Source organism: Onychomys torridus, chromosome 3 (assembly GCF_903995425.1).
Source record: "Onychomys torridus chromosome 3, mOncTor1.1, whole genome shotgun sequence".
Taxonomy (NCBI): Eukaryota; Metazoa; Chordata; class Mammalia; order Rodentia; family Cricetidae; genus Onychomys; species Onychomys torridus.
In genome coordinates this window covers 21,656,251-21,678,957 of record NC_050445.1, presented here as the reverse complement: position 1 = coordinate 21,678,957, position 22,707 = coordinate 21,656,251, and the positions used below count along the sequence as shown (strand labels likewise).

The window sequence follows — 22,707 nt, the reverse complement described above, 5'->3', positions numbered from 1 at the left end:
ACCAATTTCATGTTTAGATAACATTAAGCAGGCACAGGAAAAATATAATTGCAAACAAGTGCAAAGAAATCTGTGTCCTTTAGAATCATGGCCCATGACCTACTACACAGCAGGGACAGTTAGCACTATCCAGGAGAATGGATACAATCTTAGAAATCAAGCATGTGAACGAAGACTCATCAGTGGTAGACCCCTAAGCAAATACAGACATCTTTCTCTGATACCCCTTAGATGAGATTGTTATAAAGCTAAAGCAAAAGAAACAAACCAAGGCTCTGGAGGAAAAGAAAATAAGTAAATAAAGCTACACTTCATCTCTTTCTTGCACATAATTTGTCTAAGACCAGGAAATTTTAGAGCAAAATAGTGCTAGAGGGATAGGAAGCTCGGGGGCCACTTTGTGGACACACAAACCAGGACAGACTGCATTGCCCTGCACACACATTTCTCTATTTGAAGCTCTTTTAACTAACCCCACAGGGTGGGTCCTGGATGTGACTAGAGCTGTCCTCAGAGCTGGCTAAGTGACACTAAGATGTTCATCTCAAGCAGAAGGTGGTTTTCTGGTTGCCATATTATATTATGATATAGTAAAAAATTCTAATGTGAGAAACTATACACAGAATGAAAAAAATTGGTTGTGAATAAAAAACTGGATGAAGAAATACATAATTATCTTTAAGTTAAAATAAAATATTTGAAATGTAAATTGTATAGCTTCCCAATGGAGCTAGCTTTGCATAACTGATCAAATATTAGTCCATATCACATCAGGAAAGAAGTATTTCAGCTACATAACCATGCCAGAGGCCTGGACATTAGGTTACTACCTCTCTCTACTACATCTGAATTTATTTATCTGAATCCTTGACTGGTGGTAAACTCCATCAGAGAAGGGATTATACCTCAAATTATGTATTATCATTCCCAATATATTTACTATTCCACATTGTTCTAGAGTTAGCTAAACATGTGCTTCTCCTTCCTCCTACCTCCTCTTTTCCTGAATTAGTTATATTTCTCACTGCTGTGATCAAAGCTCTGGTCAGAACAATGTAAAGCTCTATTCTGACTTTTAGTCCCAGGTAGTACAGCCAGTCCATCATGGCAGCAGAGTATGGTGGCAGGACAGTGAGGCAGCTGTTCACATTGCCTCTGCCATCAAGAGACAGAGAACACAGGAAGTAGGAATGGACTCAAGGAGTCCACTGAGGCCCCAGTTAGGGCCTGACTGACTCCAGCTGGGATTACGTGTTGATACACTGAGCCTAGTGTGCATATTTCATATACCATACAGTTGTGCTTGGGACTACATAGGCCCAAGGTCAGGCACTCTACCATATGCATCCATGTTCTGAACTAAAAAGACAATAAAAAGCAGTAATGTCATTTAGGTAAATAGAAGGAGCTATGAAAATAGGTTGTGGCTCAATTTTCCATTCTCAACGAATTCTCAGTCATTCAATAGTCAGTCAGCAGTTGTGGGTGACTTAGCTTTAAAATGGAATAGAAAAGAGTGGTTGAGAGGGTGGATGAAGTAAAAGAAAAGAACAAAGTGTCTGAGGACAGAGATGGGTAATGCCACTGGAGGTTGCTGAGGAATTTAGTCAACAGAGGTAGAAAAACACCCAGTGGCTTCATGACACAGTCCACTGTGACTTGAGGAAAAACCACCAGCTAGAGAAAGCAGAAGTCAGGCTAGTGTGGGGAGAACAGTACACTGGAGGTAAAGATGTGGACATAGCAAGAGGAAGGGAAGGTAAATATGCATGGAGACAAGGGCATCAAGTTTCACATACACCCAGAGACAGAGAACCCTGTTTCAAAAAGCAGAGAGGACCATCTGTTAAGCCAAGAGAAATGATCGAGAGCAAGTATGTTTGTAATGTAATGTGATGTGTGATAGCACAAGGTCAAGATATGAAAGTATCATTTGTAACCCCTTTCTCAACATTCACAAAATACAGATATGCTCTAAGCTGTGTTTAAACTGTAGTGTTGCTTTAAAGATTAAAACAGACAACTTCATTCTTCCATAGTAATGTCATCTTAATGGATGAACTCCCAAATAGGTGCCATCAGTCTCAAATGGCTTCTCTGCTACGGTTTTCCTCTAAGTCTTACAGATGGAAAAATGGCCAGCTTTCAGTATTGTAGCATTGTAAATGTCACAACACTCATGGTGGAGCTCAGAGACATGACATATGCCTTGCAGGTGCCCTAGGTCTTTTTTAAAATAAAGCATTTAAAGCATGTAAAACACTGCTCTAAAATGTACAAGAATTCCACTGAGTCTTCTAGATAAAACTTGACTATCTGCTCTTCAGATCTCTCTATCTGAAGATTTTAAATAATAAAAGAGCATGTCAGATTACATACAACAGTGGTTCTGCCCTCCATTCCTATACCTGGTAAGCCTGAGCTCGAATAGTACCACCATTTGGGGAAAGCATTAGAATTAAAGCACTTGATACATATAAACTGAAAAGCACTGTGCCCATCACATATACATTCCCATTAGCTAGTTCTTATTATCAGTGCCATCTTTATCACTAAACCCAATGTGATGGGGTATTGACCACAGACTATGACTTGGTGGAAACCAAATGATTTGAGATTACCTCATCTAATAAGCTCAAATATTGGGGTTAGCTCGCTACTAAGTTCAACTCTTCCAACATCCCTAGGAATTGCCATAACTGACAGGATTTCACATAGGTAGTCTAGTCTGTCCTCACATTTGCTATATTACTGAGGATGACCTTGAATTCTGGCTCTCCTTCCTCCAGCTCCTAAGTTCTATAATTACAAGCACATACCACTACACCTAATTTATACAGAGCTGGGAAAAGAAGCCAAGACCTTGAGTGTGCTAGGCACTCAATTTACCAAATAAGCAACAACTCCAGCCCCATCACACCTGAGATTTCAGTCCAACACTAAAGAGCTAAAGAAATTTGCTATGAAAACTCTCTCCTTGCTTTACATAAAGAACATTCCTATTTCTGGGATTTAAAAAAATAGCAAATATATACAGTGAAGTGCCGTGGATATCACTCTGTATAAGTAAAATGCTGATTGGCCAGTAGCCAGGCAGGAAGTATATTCAGGACAAGCAGAGAGGAGAATTCTGGGAACAGGAAGGCTGAGTCAGGAGAAGCTGCCAGCTGCTGCAATGAGTACCAACATGTAAGATATTGATTGATAAGCCATGAGCCATGTGGCAAGGTATAGATTTATAGAAATCGGTTAATTTAAGATGTAAGAACTAGATAGCTAGAAGCCTGAGCCATTAGACCAAACAGTTTAAGTAATATAAGAGTCTGTGTGTTTGTTTTATAAGTGTGCTACAGGACTGACAGGGCTTGAAAGGAGCTGGAGAAGCATGTACTTTCTGGAATCAGCAGACAGTGCACATAGAGAAATCGGCAGTCTAATAGGGCAGCAGGGCTCTAACTCTGTTGTGCCCTGTGAACATCATATACTAGATTTGTTCAGCAATCTAGTACAGGATTTTTGTTCATTTGCTTTCAACAATAACAGTAGAGAGATATATTTTATATTGGGATGCACCAATGCAAAATCTGATAAATGTGATAAGTTTTTACAATAATTTGAAGTATCATAATTTATGGACAATCACTTCTTTGTGCTTGTCTGCTTTGGTTAAACTTACTAATGGACATTCTGAGAATGAAATGTTATCATGAGGTTATAATATGGGTTTTAGTGATGAGCTAAACCAATTTTTAAAAGCATAAATTTTATCCTATAATAAGGAGCAAAATATTTTAAAGGATGATTCTGTCAACATTATATACCTGGCATTAGTCTTTTCTTGAGCTGAAACACAGTATGAACAAAGATGTCAATATAAACAAATATGTGCTTGATAATATACATTTTTAAAACATAAAGCAAAAAGTAAGATCTATGAAATTGTATTATATTTGTATTCCAAATTATAGAAATGGGAATTATGTGGAGTTAGAGAAAGCTCTCAAAACCCAGCTGGGGAAGAACTGGAATAACCCTCAGCAAAAATGACCACTCCCTTTCTGTTCTTGCCTCTAAATGGAAAATGATACAACAAAGTGTAAAGACTCATCTCAAGGACTCAACTGACCCAGGGAAAGAAGCCAGAATACATTGCTGCTATCATCTTTGTGCATGCCAGGATATTAAATAGCATGATCATCTCAAGCCAGCTGGAGGAATCAGAAGTGTGTCAGTAAGACAAATGCCCAATTAATTAAACACAAGACAGTGCAAAGGGTTGGGCACAGATCAACCAAACGATAGACAGCACTGTCTCATTGTCTGTGAACATCGACTACAAAGCTCCCAGTGAAAGGGAAGTCCATGCTCAAATCTTACAACAAATGCCCTTTCCCTGGACTCTGCACCTTCCTGATGTCACAAACATCTATAGCCAAGCCCATGACATAGGAGCCTCTTTTTCCACTGCTCTGCCCCCAAGCTGTCTTTTTAAGTCATGTCAGACTTCAACTGATGACAAAGATAATCAAGAGGACCAGATCGGGGTTCTAAGACCACTCTTGTCCCTCGGATTTATGAATCAGTAGACTGTAGAGCCCTCAGAACACACTTTGGGTAGCATAAATCAAAATGGTTCTTTGGAATACTTTGTAGTTCACTGATGAAATACAGGCAGGCCTTCCTGTTTTGTCTTGGATTACTTTATGAGAAGCTATGCATATATTGGAGTCGTGGTTTTCTTTGAATAGAAAACTTCCCTAAAAACATCCACTGGCAAAGAAGAAAATATGTCTAATTATTGTATTCAGGTAGTAAATCCATTTAATTTACTTCATTTACATCTTCTTACTATCTTAGTGACAACCACTAATAATAATCCAAAATTCACCATCAAATGTACCTCCAATTTTGAAAAATACAAGGATATTTCTTCCTTTGTGTGTTCATGCAAAATGAATGTTACCCCACAGCAATGAACAAGCAAGCTTAGTTGGAGAACCTGGATTCTAGTGTCAGCACACATTCATACTTACATGACCACACATTTGACTATTAGTTTAATTTCCTCTCTGATAAGTGGGCTTATTGGGCTTTTTAGCTTCAATGTATCTACAGCAAATACCTCTTGTCATTACACTTTGTAGCAAGCTAAGCATTTGTAAACTTCCTCTTTCATGTCTATCACACCTCTTATACCTTACAGCAGTAGAAACAGTGTTCTGCTGTCTCTAATGCAGTGTTCACTGATTCTCAAACACAAATATTCCACTATTACATTTATTAAATATGATTAGATACCATCCTGTTACTTCCCAGTAAACCTTTATGACTTTATTATCTTTATCAGAGCTCTCTGAGTTAGTTCAGGATGAAATCCCTGTCATCAGTGGCATATTGGAATTAACAGTTCTGTCTGTTGGAAGTTATACTTTCAAAACAACTTTGATGTGGTGTCACTGGTTGTATACCAGACTGATCAATATACATATAAGTATATATATATATATATATATATGACTGTAGTGTGCACACAGTTGACATACTTAGTACTCTTGGAATAGTTTATGTAACATTATAATGTTCCTTGTTTGTATGTTCTCAAGGCTGATCATTTAACACTGGAAAACCAACTAGTGTGCACCTCCCCGGGGAAGACCTCCTCTCCCACTCCCAGACTTCCTCAGTTGCCTGTAGTTCTTTGTGTAGGTAGGACTGAGGCCTCGTGGTTTTTCTTTATCTAGTTTAGCATGTCATCCATGCTCAGCTCACATTTGGCTGGACATGTGTTTGAGACTTTATGGGTGAAGCTTCTGATATTACTAGGAGACACTATCCCACAGCAAACTCTTTCCTCCTCTGGCCCTTACAATCTCTCTTCTCCCTCTTCCACATTTTTCCCTGACCTTAGGTTTGAAAGTATTTTATGGGTGTATATACTGGGACTGCCCTCTCAGTCTGCATTGTGATTCAGTTTCTTTTCCAGACAGGATAATTCACTATTTTACCTGAGTAATTTTAACTAAATTGTTTTCTGTTAAAACAAACAAGTTTTTATAAGCCTAGAAAACACTGACTTATGATTCTTTATCAAATACTATACAAATGTCTTCATTTAGTAGCACAAAATTAACTCTAAGAAGCATCACCGCTGTTCAGATGTTTAAGAGTGCTTCTGCATCACTTACAGACATTTATTTCATATTTAGAACTTTCTAATCTAAGTTGGAAATGCTTCCAAAGTCTAAATCCACACTTCAACTGATTATTCTGAAAAGAGTACACGTGGGAAGAACTATTTGCTCACTAGATCTTTCTTCAGCAATTCAGATACTTAATCATCATTTCCAAAGCAAAATTTCAAAAATCAAATCGCAAAACTACAAATATAATTGAGCTTCCATGAAGGAGTTCCAATTGTCTGCCAAAACAGACCTGAAATTCTCAATCACTTGTCCAAAAAAACTGGACCAAGTATTGACGTTTTCCACCAAGCAAGCCACACAGCCACAAATGTTTTCCATTTATTCTACCCCTAGGGCATACAGCTCAAATAAAAAATTTCCTGAATACCCCAAATTTCAGATGCAATTTGGAATGCAAGTGATTTATAATGTAATGCAGGAAACATTATGCTCTTCTCTTACCCACTCAGAGTTTCTGGAATGCAACTCTCAGGAGAGCAGCCAAGCCAGTTAGAAGGCTGACCTTGTTTTCAGTCATGAGACCTGACTACTATACTCTTTGCCCCTTACTCCAATGTGATTTTGAAGCCTCAGCAGTCTGTTACTACAGCTACTGTTCAAGTGAGAAAGCTGTTACCTCGAGGGAGCTAATGAGGCTCCTACAGTATACCATGACAAAACCAAGATAGCAGTGCATCCATTCCCACTAGGAAAGGGCAAAGCAACACTATAGGAAGCCAAGCTGGTGTCACTGCTTCTGCAACAAGATCCTTCTAGTGGCTTCTGAACAGATTTAGACCCTAATTAAATCAAGAATGAAATTTCACAGAAGCTCTTGTCATGTTCTAACCCTGCCTTGACCTTGGCCCCCCTTAAGTCATCAGTTATGTCCTAAGGGACCACAACTGCAAACATTTTCTTCCACAGGCTCCTAGGCTCTCTCAAGGACAGGAATACAGTTGACATTGGGGAAGGAAAGTGGTCACTGAGTGTTCCAAATGAGAGTGGTAACTGTGCCTTGGGAAGGGTGATTTCTAAAAACAAGATGTGCAATGTCCCCATTGTTGTAAAACAAAACAAAACAAAACAAAAAGGCACAGTAGAGTAGCATGTGAATGAGAAAGGATTGAAATCAACATAAACACAACCATTTCCATTAACTGAACGGAGATTAAAACAACATAGACAAATAGGACATTCTTCAACAAGAATTATAGAGGGGTCTGAGCTCAGTGCAAACCTCAGAACAAATACCCTGAAAGTTAGAGCAAATGAGGAAAATTACTGATTCTCAGAAATATCATCCAACAGGAAAAAGTTCTCAAGTAAAGAAAATTTGGGAAAATGTAAAGCCCCATATTCCAATACCAGGAGGATGTGTTTGTGTCTTTACTGTGTGTGTCTAAAGCATAGTAAGGAGCAATAGGTGGCTTAAAATGAATTCCTCAGCAATTGTGACAACAGTAATATTTACAAAGGAACAAATGGAACATGGCCATTGAATTCATAGCTAAAAATGCTATGGGACTACTTTGATCAGGAACATGAAAAGGTATAAATGAACTTGAAAAAAATTGATGCTTACACATGAATGAAAAATGAATCCGTTTCAATCTGTGTTTGGATCTTTGTATCAAGCGTAATCCAAAATGCTGTTTGACGATCTTTCCTATCAAAGATTCTATCTTCTGTTATGCCTTAACTTTTTATTAGAATCTGCTCTATGTGTCCATACAGGAAAATATGTTGTTTTCCTAACCCTTACATTAAAAGAGAATTTGCTTAGCTGAGGATAGGAAATTGAATACCAGACAACTGTATTTTTCACTGAATTAAATTTAATTTTCCCTCACTACAGCTGGTTTAGAATTAAGTGTAATCAGTACACTAGTCAATAAGTTTCTACATTATAAGTTTCTATTAGCCAATGTCACATACAGGTGAAGGATCTAGAACAGTACAGACAGTTTGCTCCTGTTAGTCTCCTTCCCTTCTTGTTTCTATCAGCCATGACTTCTTGACTTTTGCAGTTCAGAGTCAGACAGGAAGCTTTATACAGGATGAGTCAGTTTAGCATCAGCCTATGGTATCCCCTAATTCTCCTGGTTTTTCTATTTGGTGTTTTATATATAGGCTCACTCTAAACTTGCCTCTTTTCCTTATGCCTTTATTGCCATTGAGCAATTGCTAAGTTCAACTCAGAGTCTGTGCAGGAACCAAATGTTTTATACTAATGTATAGAGAAACAGAGTTCAGCTAAATATGGTCCTACTTGTGGAAATTGTTTTTATGGGTTGGCTTACCTGGGCAGGAAGTGATTGATAGCTGGTTAACCCATATGCTGTGTGCTTTCATGAACATGGTTTTGGATGACAGTAACATTTAAATCAGTGGGCTTGAGTAAGGAATACTGACTATAATAATATGAGTGGGCTTCATTCAGCTGAAGGTCTGAACAGCACACAACGCTGCCCCTCTGCTTGTTCACCATAAGAGAAACACCATGCCTTCAGCTTGTTCAAAGCAGCCTTCCTGGCTCTAAGGACCTTTTGGTCCTTGGATTCAAATTGAGACATTAGCTCTGCAGATTTGAGATTTGCCAGTGTCCACTATTTAATGAGCCAAATGTTTGTAATAGATCTGCATAGAGAGATACTTAAATGCATCCCACTGGATCTGTTTATCTGAAAAAAAAAAAAAATCTCAAAAGCACATAATCCCCATGAGCTTCAGTCTGACTATGTGGGAACATACATGAGCAAACTGTCTCCATGATACCTTTCTCAAAGAACAATCCATAGCAGAGAACAATGAAGCAAAGCAACCAGCAAACCAAACAATCAAAAAGAAAAAAATTGACTGAAGAAAATAAAAGTATTTGAAGGCAAGCTCTGCCAAGAACAGTATCAGACCATGTAATTCATTCCCCCAAGAATTCCCATAAAGCCAGTGATCTGGTTCTAGCTGACAGTTCAGTTGCCTTTTCCTACATATGCTGACTAGATGATTTCTCAGCTTTTATGACTTAGGTATTGTTATTTGAAGCTGATCACAGGGAAATGAATTGAAGACACGGAGCAGAGTTATAAATTAATTCATTACTCTTATGGTGCACTGTACAAATATGAGGCCAACAAGCTCACTTGAATGGCAGCCAGGTTCTTCCGCTCCTGAGATGGTGCCTCATGAACAAAGCGAAGCCAGTTAGAGTGTCTTGGGTTGGTAGCATCCAAAATATACAGAACTTCTCCCTTGCTCCCACGAACCTAAAACAAAACAAACAGAACAATCCAGATTAATCATACTAAATTTACCAAGGGTAAAATATTTCATATTCTTTCTGAAGTATGCATCTTTTTATTGATAAGAATTGAATAAATGTTAAACTAACAGCACTCATGACTTAAACAATGTATAAAGAAAGCCTACTATTTAATTTGGCAGAGGTCTGCATGACTCACAACTGTCCTCAAATCTCAGAGACATATCATGTTTTCTATGTCCTTTTTGTGGGTGTATTTGAATATACGTGCAACAATCACAGTTGTTCAGGAGATAATCAGAACGCACGCAATCTGTCTTTTACCTCCACAAAGAGAGAAGCACTGCCTCCCAGGCGAGAGGAATGGAGCTGGGGCAATCTCTTTGAACTCTCTTTCCATCTGCTCAGAGAACTATCTGAAGGAGGCAGGCTGGTTTATCCAACTAAGGGGTTGTGACAGCTCATGGGACACGGGCCTTTCTAGGGGACACACGAAACCAACTCCATTTTGTCTTCTAAACAAACTGCTCATTAATTTCTTGGGACAACATTTTTTAATTATTTTATTTTACTTAGTATCTAGCCATAAATCTTGCTGGTCAAACATAATATTTTAACAAGGAAAGAAGTAACAGAATGAAGAAAGGAAAGAAAGAAGGATGATAAGAAGGAAGACAGGAAGAAAGAAAAGAAGGAAAGAACGATAGAGGAGTAGGAGGGAGGGAGAAGGAATGAATCAGTCCATTGAACACTTTTGAACTAAAGACACTTGGAATTACTGTCTCCAACTGCCATTATTGATTATTCTGGCCCACTTTAATACCATACGGGCAGCAATCTTCACTTGTGTTTATATATTACTGAAATCCAGCAGAGGAGAGATAGAGAGATTTCAGAGACTTATTGTTCATCCAGAGAAGGCAGGTCCAATTCTCAGCACCCACATGTTGCTAGCAACCCTCTGTAACTCCAGCTTTAGAGGGTGTGACACCCTCTTCTGGCCTCTGGCTAGAGGTGATAAATAGACATAATGCAAGCAAACCATACACCTAAAACAAAAAATTAATATCTTAATACAGCAGAGGATGTATAAGAATGAATGATTTTCACTCCAAACACAAAGCCCACAAGACACAAATGTAAAGTCTAGAAATGCACCTTTACATACTTAAGGGAAGAAAACTTTCAAGGTCAACAAATCCATAGGGCATGTATTTTTCATGGTGCATTTGCACATTCACTCATTCAACAAACTAATGCTGAGTCCTACACTGCCCAGGACTAAGAATGTTTCCACAAACAAGGCAGAGTAAGACAAAGTCTCTAACCTCACAGCACTTCAGAGTAAACAAACATAAAAGGAAACTTCATGTAAACATGAGCACTGTGAAGAAAAATAAAGCAGACTCCAGAAAATGAAGTAATGGGGGAAAGGTCAGGTCAGCATCTTTGATGAGGTGCCTTGAACTCAAGTGCTCTAAAGAGGAGAAGGAGCTAGAGAATGATTTCCAAAGAGGGCAGCAAGCAAAGGCAGCAGAAAGTCTTTGAGTTTTATAAATGAATTTGATGTACACAAGGAACAGTGAAAAGGCTGAAGATCCAATAAGCTCAACTGAGAAAGTGATGGGCACTGAGATCAACTGGCAGATGACAAGCCACCCACAAACATACACACCAAGAAGTCACACAACCAGTCACTGCAGGGTATTTGCGATCATTTCCACACAAAAATCTGTTAAAAAGTCATCTGTTGAATGATGGCAAAGAAAAAGTGAAAATTCAAGATTCTAACATATATTGTAGAGGGGAAAGAAATCAATTAGCCTGTTCCTATTGTCTGATATCTGTCATTTATCAAAGAGCTGTTTTTTCCAAAGCTAACCAATTTTCAGTAATCTTTTTACAGTATTGCTAATGAGATTTGTAATGACCACTGGAAAGCAGAAATTTAATTTTCAGTACTTTAACTGCTAAAAGCCTTGTGTGTTTCTTGAATACTTATGTATAGAACTGTGAGAATTAATTATACCTCTAATAAAATAACAAACTTGTAGAGAAATTGCTCTGCCTCCCTGCTTCAAGCCTTATTGACCCATGGTGAATACAAATAAATAAATAAATTTAAATAAATAAATGGATACTCACCAGCAACACTGTTCTGCTGGATTTAAAGCACACTGCCTACCACTCAGAGAAATTTCATTTAACACAGTAACAATTGTAGATGTTTGGCATAAAGTTTTTCCCTTCAAGTACAACCATAACTACAGTTAAAGAATGTTTATAATTCAAATACCTGAATTAATCACAGCAAGCAGTCATCCCACTACATAGCTGAAAAAATTCTTTCTTAAAGAAACTATAAATTTAAAACCCTAACTATTGCTGAAATCCACATAACCTATCAATGAGTAAAAGAATGTGTGTTTGTCAATGGCATTGCATTATCTATTCTACATCTCCCTCTTCCTGCCCTTGCCACAGTATACTTGCTGGCACACCCTCGGAAGGAGACATCCTTGCTCATTCAGCACAAATCAGTCAAGACAACCCCAGGCAGACAGCTACTATTAAAGTCTCCATTTGACTGTCTTAATTTGACAATGAACCCTATGGTTATATATTCAACATTTTGAGATCTGCCAAAGAAGACTAAAGTCCTTCTTAGTACCACATCCCAACAGCTCACCAGCTTTGCAGTCAAAGCACAAAACTAGTCTCCCAAAGGCCATCCCCTTTCACTTAAAAGTTCAGGGAAGTGAGACAACTTATTACCATCCCACTTAAAACAGTCTTCTACAAAATGGGGCCCACAATGAAGTCAACATTTCATAGCAAAATCATCTCAGTTCAAAATTCTGTCGATTTATACAGTTTTCCTACACTAGCAACACAAGGCAATTGCCTAAAGTCAAAGGGAAAAACACACTATGAAAAGTAGAAGTCAAAATCAGGCTGGTTATGTCTCTCTGTGCTTGGCTCCTCCATCTACGAAAAGGAAACACTACTGTTTCCAGCTCTTGTTCAATACTGATGTTGCTTTTCAAATGTCCAAGAGGAAGAAAAAAGGTGGGCATTTTGCTACCACAGGTATGCACCTTCTTCCAGATCCAAGTCTAGCAAAGCAAAAGAAAAGTCACAGCTCGCTTCATCTTCCAAGCCAGCTTATTTCAGAGGAAGAAGCATACACAAAAATTCAGCTCAGTTAGTGAAAATCTTAGCATGTGAGTAGAAAAGCAAAAATCAGGCTGTTAGGGTCAATCAACTTCTCTTAAAGCTCAATATTTTCCTTGTTAAATTAGGTCAGCTCTAGACAGGGAGACTCCTCTATTATTTGGATATTTACTGTTAAAAGAAGGCACTATAAAAATTCATTCATCATTATGTCCTTTGGTCAGTTCAATCGTTGAAGTATTTCTAAATCACTACCTACATATCCACCAGGGAGACTCCAAAAACAAAGCTAATCCAAAAAAATCTCCCCCCAAGAAGAAGCAAAATGGTACAAGTCAGCGGCAGTAGGGCTGCCAGTTGCACAGACACCCTTGATGAAGGACTAAATGTTAGAGCATGCCTTTCCAGAGAAGATGTGTACTTTAGCAAGGCTTTTCAGAACGGTGGCTTAGAATGCTGAGTCTGACGGCGCGCATGTCTTTAATGTATAAAATGTCATCTTTTCATTTAAATTTCAAGCACTACTCTGCGATTTAACTGAAAGAAACCATATGCCCTGCCTTCAGAGCTTAATTAGTCAAATGTCAAGATACTTTACAAGTGCTAAAAAGCAAGAGATTCAGGGGTAAAATCTGACATCTCATTGTTATCAAATTTAAACCAAAAGACCAAAACACCCGGAGATCGGGAGTACTGTCACTAGCAAACTGATAATTTATAGTTTCTAAGCACAAAGTGTTTTTCCCTTGGTGGTTTTTCAAAGGATTCTAAAGTTTTTCTTGTTCAGGTGCTTATAAACACCAAAACAGTGTGAGGGCAGGAGTTAGAAGTTCAGCAACCAGGGAACGTGGGTTTACACTGTAGCTCAAGCACCCTGTTAAGAGATCTTGATTCAATTCATCCTTTATAAAATAGGCCCAGCTGGGAGTGGTGGCACCCCAAGAGCAGTATGGGTGCAGGAACAAGATACAGGTTTGGATGGGGGGGGCAGTGGAAGAGAGGCTGTTAGAGCTAGGGTATACTGATTCTTTCTTTGTGTCAGTTCTGTAAAGTGCATTATGATCTTAGAAATATGAACATCTCTCTCCCAATCAGATATGTCTCAATTACTAATTATCATTATCATCTAATAATTCATAATTCTAGGCTTAAAATAATAGAAAATTGTATCCCTTATTAGTACTGAACATTAATTGCACCCAACATTGGGAACTTTAAGACATGCCAAGAATAGCTTAAGAAGAAATCTTTGAACACAGGTCTTCTACTTAATCAGCATTTTGAGTATTTATTAAGGAAATATGAAACCTCGTTTAGGCCCATAAAGTATTATTCTAGGCAATATAAAGTTGAAATACATATGAACTGTATTCATTAAAAATATGTAGTACATATGGCTATAAAGCACAAACAGTTTGTGTGGTAAAGTGAGAAGAAACATAAACCCCAGAGCAAAGAGGACATTGTGGAAAGCCCCCAAAAGTGTCTCTGCACCCAATGAAACCTACAGTTGGTTTCTGGACACAGAAACTTGGCACAGGTGTGGCTGTAGTTTTTACTGCTGGTGGTCCACACAGGAGGATGGCAGATGAAAGCTGGCAGTGTGTTTCTCTAGACACCACCCTCACCTTTTCTCTTACAATCTGGCAATACACTGTTCCGACATCACTGTAAAGAATCCTATGTAAAGAAAGAGGCTTGGGTCCCAAAAGTTCTGCTAAGAGGTCCTCTCACCTCTTCTTGACCAAGTCTGCCCCAGCCTGACCCACCTCACCTGGATCAGGACTTTGTAACATTTCTTGGCAAGAAAAGTTCTTGGTTTGGAGGCATGTTTCAACAATACAACAATGACCCATTATTTGAATATAAATCCTTTTCATAACTTGATTTTTTGTTTCCACATTGACTTAAAATCTATTCTCAAATATGTTTTTCCATACTTTCCTAACTGCCCATCCCCTCATAACTAATATCTGTTTAAAGACCACCCTCTGCTCTCTTCATAGGCTGACATGCCCTCTTACCTCAGGTCTCTCTCCCCTCCTTCCACTTCATTTCCAACAGAAACTCAGCAACATACACCCCTGGCCCAAGCCATATTAGAGCACAGTGTTCTACCTGCAGCAGGAGAATGCATGAACCAGACAGATGCTCAAGAATCAGATTCCACAGTGATGAAAACTCCTTTTTGTTTAACATTTGCTGTTTTTACTGAACATATGCTTTGGATTTAATAGTCAGGTTCATTACATGAGAACTGAAACATGCCAGGAAAGAACTCTGCTTTGAAGAACAAATAACAGTAATAACAATTAATAGTTATGGAGTGTTTATTACGTGCCAAGCACATAGTAACACAGTATAAAACACAATCTTTACAGTTCTCAAAACTGTTCTAGAAGTGCAGGTTCTCTGGAAACTAAGGGACAACCTGAACCAGTATCTTGGGGGGAAAAAACAAAAACAAAAATAGAAACAAAAACACCTTCACAGCTATTCCTGGAGCCTGGGTTTGAAGCATGCCCATCAAATTACAAAACCACTTTCTTTGTTACACTACCATAGTATGTGTACAACCTTGTCGCCTGCTGCCAACTAGTGAACAGAATTCTAAGAAAACTTTTTTACAATGCCCACCCCTTTATAACTGTCCCAGCATCCGAGAATAGCTAACATTTAAGTAGAAAAGGGATTCCTTCTTAGGTCATGTTATGTCATGAAAAGGAACACAGAGTAATTAAGAATTTGTGTTTGTTTGTTGTTTGAACTGTAGAATCCTCCATTTCTCCTCAGGAGTGAAGTCAGAGCAGAAACACAAGAAGGATTCAACATAAAAGAGTTTCTCTAACACTGAGACAGAGGGTCCCAAAGGTAGGTTGACAAGTGTCCCTAAGGGAACTAACTAATCATTGAAAGATGACTCTGGCCAGCAGTGAGCAATGAAGTGAGGACCTCAGCCTTAGAGTCTACATCAGTAGTTCCCAACCTTCTTAATGCTGCAACCCTTTAATATGGTTGTTCACGGTCTAGTGACCCCCAACCATAAAATTAATACTTCACAACTGCAATTTCATTGCTAATTAATACTGTTATGAATCATAATGTTAATATCATTGTTTTTAGAAGGCCTTAGGTGACCCCTGTGAAAGGGTTATTCAACACCCCCCATAGGGGTCATGACCCACAGGTTGAGAACCACTGGCCTAAGGGACCCAAATGTAGCCAGACTGAATAAGTTTGGAAACAGTCATCAGCTCCAAAAAGAACCCAGGCCTGGGATGGAGAGATGACTCACCAGAGAACGCACTGTGTTTAAAGAGGACCTAGATTCAGTTCCTGGCACCCACAGGACAGCTCACAACTGTCTGTAACTCCAGTTCCATGGGATCCAACAGCCTCTTCCAGCTTTTGGAGACAACAGGCACTCACATGGCATTCACATGTAGTATTCACACATGCGCATACTTAAAAATAAGTCTTTAAAGAAAAATGAACTTGGGTCTGCCAACTCCTAGATCTAGCCTTGTTTGGTGAGCTGTAAGCAGTTACACCAGGGCTTCTCCTCTTTAGAACCCTACAATAATAAAAAGGTAGTTTTTCAAGCTAGTGCATTCATGGTAATTTGTAATGCAGTAATGAATATCTCACTCCTGGAACCAAGATTTCTGTTTGCTATCCTGATTAATATATTATAACAACCTTATTATCACAAACATTAGCATAAAATACTGGTTGGCTGGTAGATATTAGGTCACAAGTCTGGAATGGCTTATCAGGGTGCTGAGAGAGCCTGAGGGGTACAGTCTTAAAGGGATATATCTACACTCATCCCAGCTACTGGCCTACAGTCAGCTCCCTGAAGCTGTGGGGCTAAGGGCCTAACTACCTTGTTTCTTTCATTTTATGAGATACTAAAAGATGGCTTGTAATCTCCAAATATCACTGTTTATATAGCAATAGTTTAATTCCCTTTAAAAAACAATATGAGCATGCTAAATGTAAAGAAGGGAAGGGAAAGGAAACAAGGGAGAAATGTTATGTATTCACTGTATATTTTATGCTAACTCTTAGATTAAAATCAATTCTTCCTATTTTGAAAATAATTAAACCACATTCTCCACTTCCCATCTCATCAGCTGTCTCCAAATACTAAGTGCTGGAATGGCTGGTGCTTCCCTACTTACAGCAAAGCTGCCTAAATACTTCCACGGTTGCATCTAGTTGCATCAGAACTCAATGATACAGACACTGCTGACTGCAAATGTTTCCTACAGTTTGTCACCTTGATACACAATAAACACTTAAAAATTACAGATGCAGAACACAATAAAGAGAAGTCAGGAACCCTGATACTCAAAGAATGTTATGTGTCTTTAGTTTGGAGTTTTAAAGTATACTTTTGAAGTTAAGACTTTCCAGAAAGGAATGCTTTTCTTGTTGCAAATACCTACCCTTTAAAATAAGTCACCTAAAATTGCAAAGTAACGAAATACTTTCTTTTTCCAGAACCCTCTCACTCTAATGGAGAAAAAGCTGTCCTGTGCATACATAGACAGAGGAAATGATCACCAAACTGTTCTCACGACTTCACCCTGCACACACGCTCACAATCTGGCAGGCAGGGTTGTTTAGGATGCATCCTTCAAGAGAAAACAGCTTCTAAAGACATCCTATTCTCATGAGAACAGATAATACTCTGTGTTCACTAATGGACCTTCCTGACTCTAGCATCTGCTGTCTGATCCACATACTAGATTTTCCTGCAGAAATAGCTAAAGATCTTGGGCTTTGGTATCTATATAAACTGAAGATGTTCCTGTAGAACACTGGGATTCCTTAGAACAGGTGTTTTTAAAGCTGATTTTTTTAAAGGGACTTTTAGAAAGGTAATATAGGATATAATGATGTTTACATATTATTTGCTCTTAGGATTTAATTAATTGCAGAAGAGGGCCTATGGAGCTAGGGGCTAACATAAGTAACTGGACAAGCCAGTAGAGTCCTCTCACTTCAGCAAGATAAAATAAACATCTTAGGGCGACAGCAGGTGCTCTGCACTGGCCCTGAGACAAAGCACAGTGCCACAGAGGTGAAGAAGAGCATGCTAGTCTGCCTACAAAGAGAGATAGATGCAGGATGTGCTGAGCTTGCAGAAGGCAGCATGGGATGCAGTTTCCATAAGGCTGATCAGCACCACCATTTCTTCATGGGAACTATTTACTCCCACACCTCTGGGGTCTGAGTGTGGAGCCCAAAGATAAAAACAGGCCATGCACTGCTGAGATCTGCAGTCTCTCCTATGCTTAGAAATACATTCCTTTTCAGATCAGGGCAATAATCAAATTAGAGTACAAACTAGAGACAATCTGGGGGACCGAGTCAAGCCCTCCCCTGAATTGTGAATTATCTAAGAGTAAGAAAATACAAGACTAGCCAACTGCAGACAAAAGAACATATGTGAATTTCAGTCCACCTCTAGGGTCTGACAGAAGGGAAGATAGCTTAAAAACTATGGCTTATTAAATCAAAAGTTAAAAAACAGCAAATACATACATTAAATATTAATAACCTAAGCTTCTCTAAAAGTTCTTCAGAGAACAAAAGTAATTTAGAGCAGTCATTTATCATACAGCGAAGAAATTATAGGCCAAGTCATTAAATGAAATTTATTCAAGTTCATGAACATTAATCTTCTTTATATGCAAAGCAAACAAAGATTCTCAGGTAGTTTCAAGCAAACATTAGGCCCTGTCTGGCAAGCTTCTACTGTGTACTGTGTGCTAGGGTTTTAGAGTTGCAGAAAATAATATTAGTAACTTGTGGAAAATTCTTAGCCACTGAGCCACTAGACCCACTTCTTAATATATAACACACAGATGAGAGATAGGGTTTATAACTATAGGGGTCAAAAGGAAGCAAGCTCACAACTCACATGAACAAAATCAGCAGTGCTCTCAAGGAGACTTCTCGCCTGCAGTTCTTGTTTAATTTACTACCCAGGAAAACAGCAAAAGGCCTGGATGAACACAAAAATACAAAGTAACTGGAACCCAAACAGCACGTGTGCTACTCTAATACTAACCAACCAACAATGGCCAGCACCAAGAGACTAAAACAAGCACAGAATAACTACAAAGAGAAGTGCTGAGACACAGAAATGTGCAGAAACCACAACTCATCTAAGCACAGGATATTGATAACAGCCTGCTAAGCTGTGCATGTAAGCAATAGAAAAAGAAAGCACACAGTGTAAAAGAATAATGGAAGGAAGGCAAGGCTGTAAGAAGCAGGGGTGAGGAGAGGAAGGAAGAGGAGGACAAGCTTCCAAGACAGGTAAGGGGAAGTGATAGGGAAAGAGGGAATGAGAAGTAAGGGGCAAACCAGGAAAGAAAGAAGCTGCAGGGAAAGGGCAGCTTGCCTCTCATTTTATTTCCATGCACATTCCAGCCACATCAAGACCCTAACGGAAAGAAATGCGCACAGTGGGCTCTTCTACAAGCCCCAAATCACCTACAAGACCTACGGTAAGCAATAGCATGCACAAACTCCTTTTAGTCAGGAAATTTCAGTTGTTTGCACAAAGAAATCAAAGATCAACAACATGGATGGAGTCAGCGCTGTGAAAGAGCTCTGGAGAAAAGGCGGGGCAGAGAGCACAGCTGCTGAGGACAAGCCCAGTGATGCGGCCAGCAGTGAGTGAAGAGTGGGCAATGGGAAGGCCACGGGCCAAGTAAAGGCAAAACCAACAGCACAGGTGGGGCGGGTTCAATGAACGTCAACCATGCGACAAGAACAGAGAACTCAGGGGCAGGAAATGCCAAGGAGCTATGGTAGAGAACAGAGGAACAAAGATGAGGAACAGAGGGACAGGAAGTGCTGGGGAACAAAGAGAACAGAAGAGCAGGGCTTCCACATGGCCCTTGTGCAATGTGGAAAAAGAGTACCACCCACCTTTTCATTAGGAGACTCAAAGGGGGAGATTTATTCCATTTAACATCTGGGTAGGCTGTGCCTCCACAAGCAAAGTCAGCTACTGTCCTCCACTAGGCTGTTTGTGTATAGGAATCATTTGTCTATTTTCTCAGACTCGTATGAACCAATGTGGGGAGGAACAGTCAGTACATGGGTCGCCTCGCCAGGTTCTGCCTGGGAGATGGGTATCCTTTTGGGCTGGAGCCTGTCAGCATCAGGCCTTTGTATGCACACTTCCTCCACAGACTGCAAAGCTGCAGGTTCTGTGGTGGATGCTTCTCACCACCAAAAAGGTTTGCCTTATGTTGATCAGAAACATGCTTCTCTCATTCCACTCACAGCATTTTGTTTCATGTTAGGTCTGCCTAAGAGCTAACTTTCAGCATTTCCCACATGACATCACAGTGCATCACATGATTATAACTGTTGTTTCAGTTTTTCAAGTCTCCTCACGGAGTGACAGGTCAAAAGCTTCAGATCCTCTCCTTGTGTGGCTGATGAGGTTGCAATCCCAGCTCGCCACCGATTTCTAAGTCTGTAACTAACACTCGGACCAATGGGAGATGCTGATACACACTCGGACCAATGGGAGATGCTGATACACACTCGGACCAATGGGAGATGCTGATACACACTCGGACCAATGGGAGATGCTGATACACAGTGCCCAGAGCCTGTTCTCTCCCATTCACAGCCATTCTTCTTCTGTGATAGTCTGGGTTTGTTCTGATTGCCAATCAATACCAGTTATGACAATGTCCGCATAAATCAAGTATACCCTGAAGTCACTTTGCATAAATCAGGATCAAGTCTAAATTACCCTCCATCCTAACTAACTTAAACTTACCCATGCTGAATTTCAGCATTTGCCTTTGGTCTATCGTGCTAGTTATTAAAAACGTGTGAAGTAAGCAAATATCTTACAATCTATCCAGCCCGTGAGATGGTTCAGCCAGTAGTGGCCCCCACTGCCAAGCCTGATGACTTAAATTCTACTCCTGGGACTCACATCGTGGAGGAAAGAATCTATTATTACAAGTTGTCATCTGACCTTCACTCATGTGCTGTGGCACATCAGTGCTGCCCCCATGTGTGTGCACACACACCATTTTTAAGATGTAATAAAATTTAAAATATATACATATTACTCATCCCTCACACCTGTTAAGACGCTACAGCTAAAAACAGGAACAAACAGTAAACAGCACCATCAATGGTGAAGAAAGAAGAACTTTTAAATACTATTGATGGGGTGCAAAACAATACAGAAGTCCCATGGAAAATCGAAAACAGAACTATTCTCTGTGTATAAACCCCAGAAGACTTGAAATCAGACTCTCAGAGGGATATCTACAGACACATATCCATAATGCTACTCAGAATAGCCAATAAGTAGAGTCAACCCCAATACCTACCAGTAGATAAACGAGTACTGAAATGAAATATGCATTAACAATGAATATTAGTTAGCCTTCAATAGAAAGAAAATTCCATCACATCTACAATACACTGAACCCTGAAATCACAGTTAGGGAAATAAGCTGATTATTTAAAACACACACACACACACAAACACACACACACACACACACACACACATACACACACACACACACATACACACACACTGTCTGATTTCACTTACTTGAGATACCCAGTCAAAGTTATACAACTTGAAAGTAGAATGGTGGTTATCAAGGAAAGGAATGGGGATAGGGAAAATGAGATTTAACAGTATGTAGTACTAGATTTGCAACATGAAAAGTTAAAGAGATATATTTCACAACAATGTAAATATATTTATAATTACATTGAACTGTATGGTAAATATATAGGGTTGAGGGATTGAGTTCTGGGTTGGATTCCCAGGACCACAAAAAAAAAAAAAATAGATAGACAGACAGATAGATGACATATAAAACTGTGTAATTACAACAGCAAATTTTGGCTAGGTTTTGTGACACTCAGGTGTCAGATGCAGGCAGATTTCTTTGAATTTGAGAACAGCCTTGTCTACATGGTGATTTCCAAGCCATTCGGGGCTACATAGTGAGATCCTGTCTCAATAAAGAAATAAATTTCAATAATTATTTACTGCAAGTTTTAAAAGAATGAGAAAAAAAATGTCACTCTCCAACCCTCCCTCAGTCTGAGCCATACAGATAATACAGCCAAGTGTGTACTCAATTTTCATGGTCCTTGTCAGAAATGTGGAAGGAAGAGAAAAGTGGGGCTTGGCTCCTAAATGTTTTACTAAAACTATTCATCATATTTTACTTGTAAGTGTTTGGCTTGCATGTATGTATGTGCACCATGTGCATGCTTGGTGCCAGAGTGGTTGAAATTGTGTCTCTTGCCAACACTGACACTGTAGGTAGACTGAGGCCAGTGCTTGCAAGCTATTGCTTTTGTCTTTGGGGAGCATCTGGGCCTTCAGCCTGGGCCTCAAACCATAGCCAATCTGCTGCTGCTGAAACATTTTGCAGAAGTGTGCTGAGGGAGCTGGGAGAACACTCACATGTTAACTAAGGCCTGTGAGGCAAGGCACTCCTCTGGGTTGGAAACAAGTTTCTTTCTCTGCTAGGCAACAGATGGACACTGTTTTCTTCCTGTGGAAATGCTGAGAGGAACCAAATAAATCCTTGCTCATGGCTAGGACATCTAAAGTAGGCTGCCTGGCTCAAAGTAATAACCTAAGGCATGTGGCAAATTTTTCCCATTTACTTATTAGCTAGCCAGTGCCCTATACTCAGGCCGCCCTAGGAAGCAAACATCCAGACCATGTCAGCATAGCTTGCTTAAAAACAGAATTCATTTTGAGTTGTAATCCAGCTTCAATTGAGTGGTGGTGTTCCCTGTGCTAGGGAGGATGAGGCTGAACCCAGAAAGAGCACAGTAGCCCCTCTTGGTCTGAACTTAATAGTTGGTGAAGTGAGGTGTAGAGTACTCCAAATACCACACAAGGACACCCCTAAAGTCCTCACCTAACTAGTCCCTAAGAAACAGCTAGAGAACAATGACTGGTTTCTGAGGAATAGGAGTCAACCAAGTTCTCAACTCAGTGTCCATGAGAAAAGTGGGTGAACAAAAAGATCAAGCCAGTGTTAGAACTCAAAA

The 22,707-nt window shown here is 39.5% G+C and overlaps 1 protein-coding gene across 2 annotated transcripts in view; it reads right to left on the bottom strand.

Annotated features, from left to right (window-relative positions):
- Prdm5 (PR/SET domain 5) overlaps positions 1 to 22,707 on the bottom strand; it is a 163,413-nt gene that overhangs the window by 101,219 nt on the left and 39,487 nt on the right. For both annotated transcript variants that reach the window (XM_036182146.1, XM_036182145.1), the window contains exon 3: positions 9,326 to 9,448. In XM_036182146.1, coding sequence (XP_036038039.1) covers positions 9,326 to 9,448 — 123 coding nt within the window. The remainder of the gene's footprint in view (positions 1 to 9,325; positions 9,449 to 22,707) is intronic.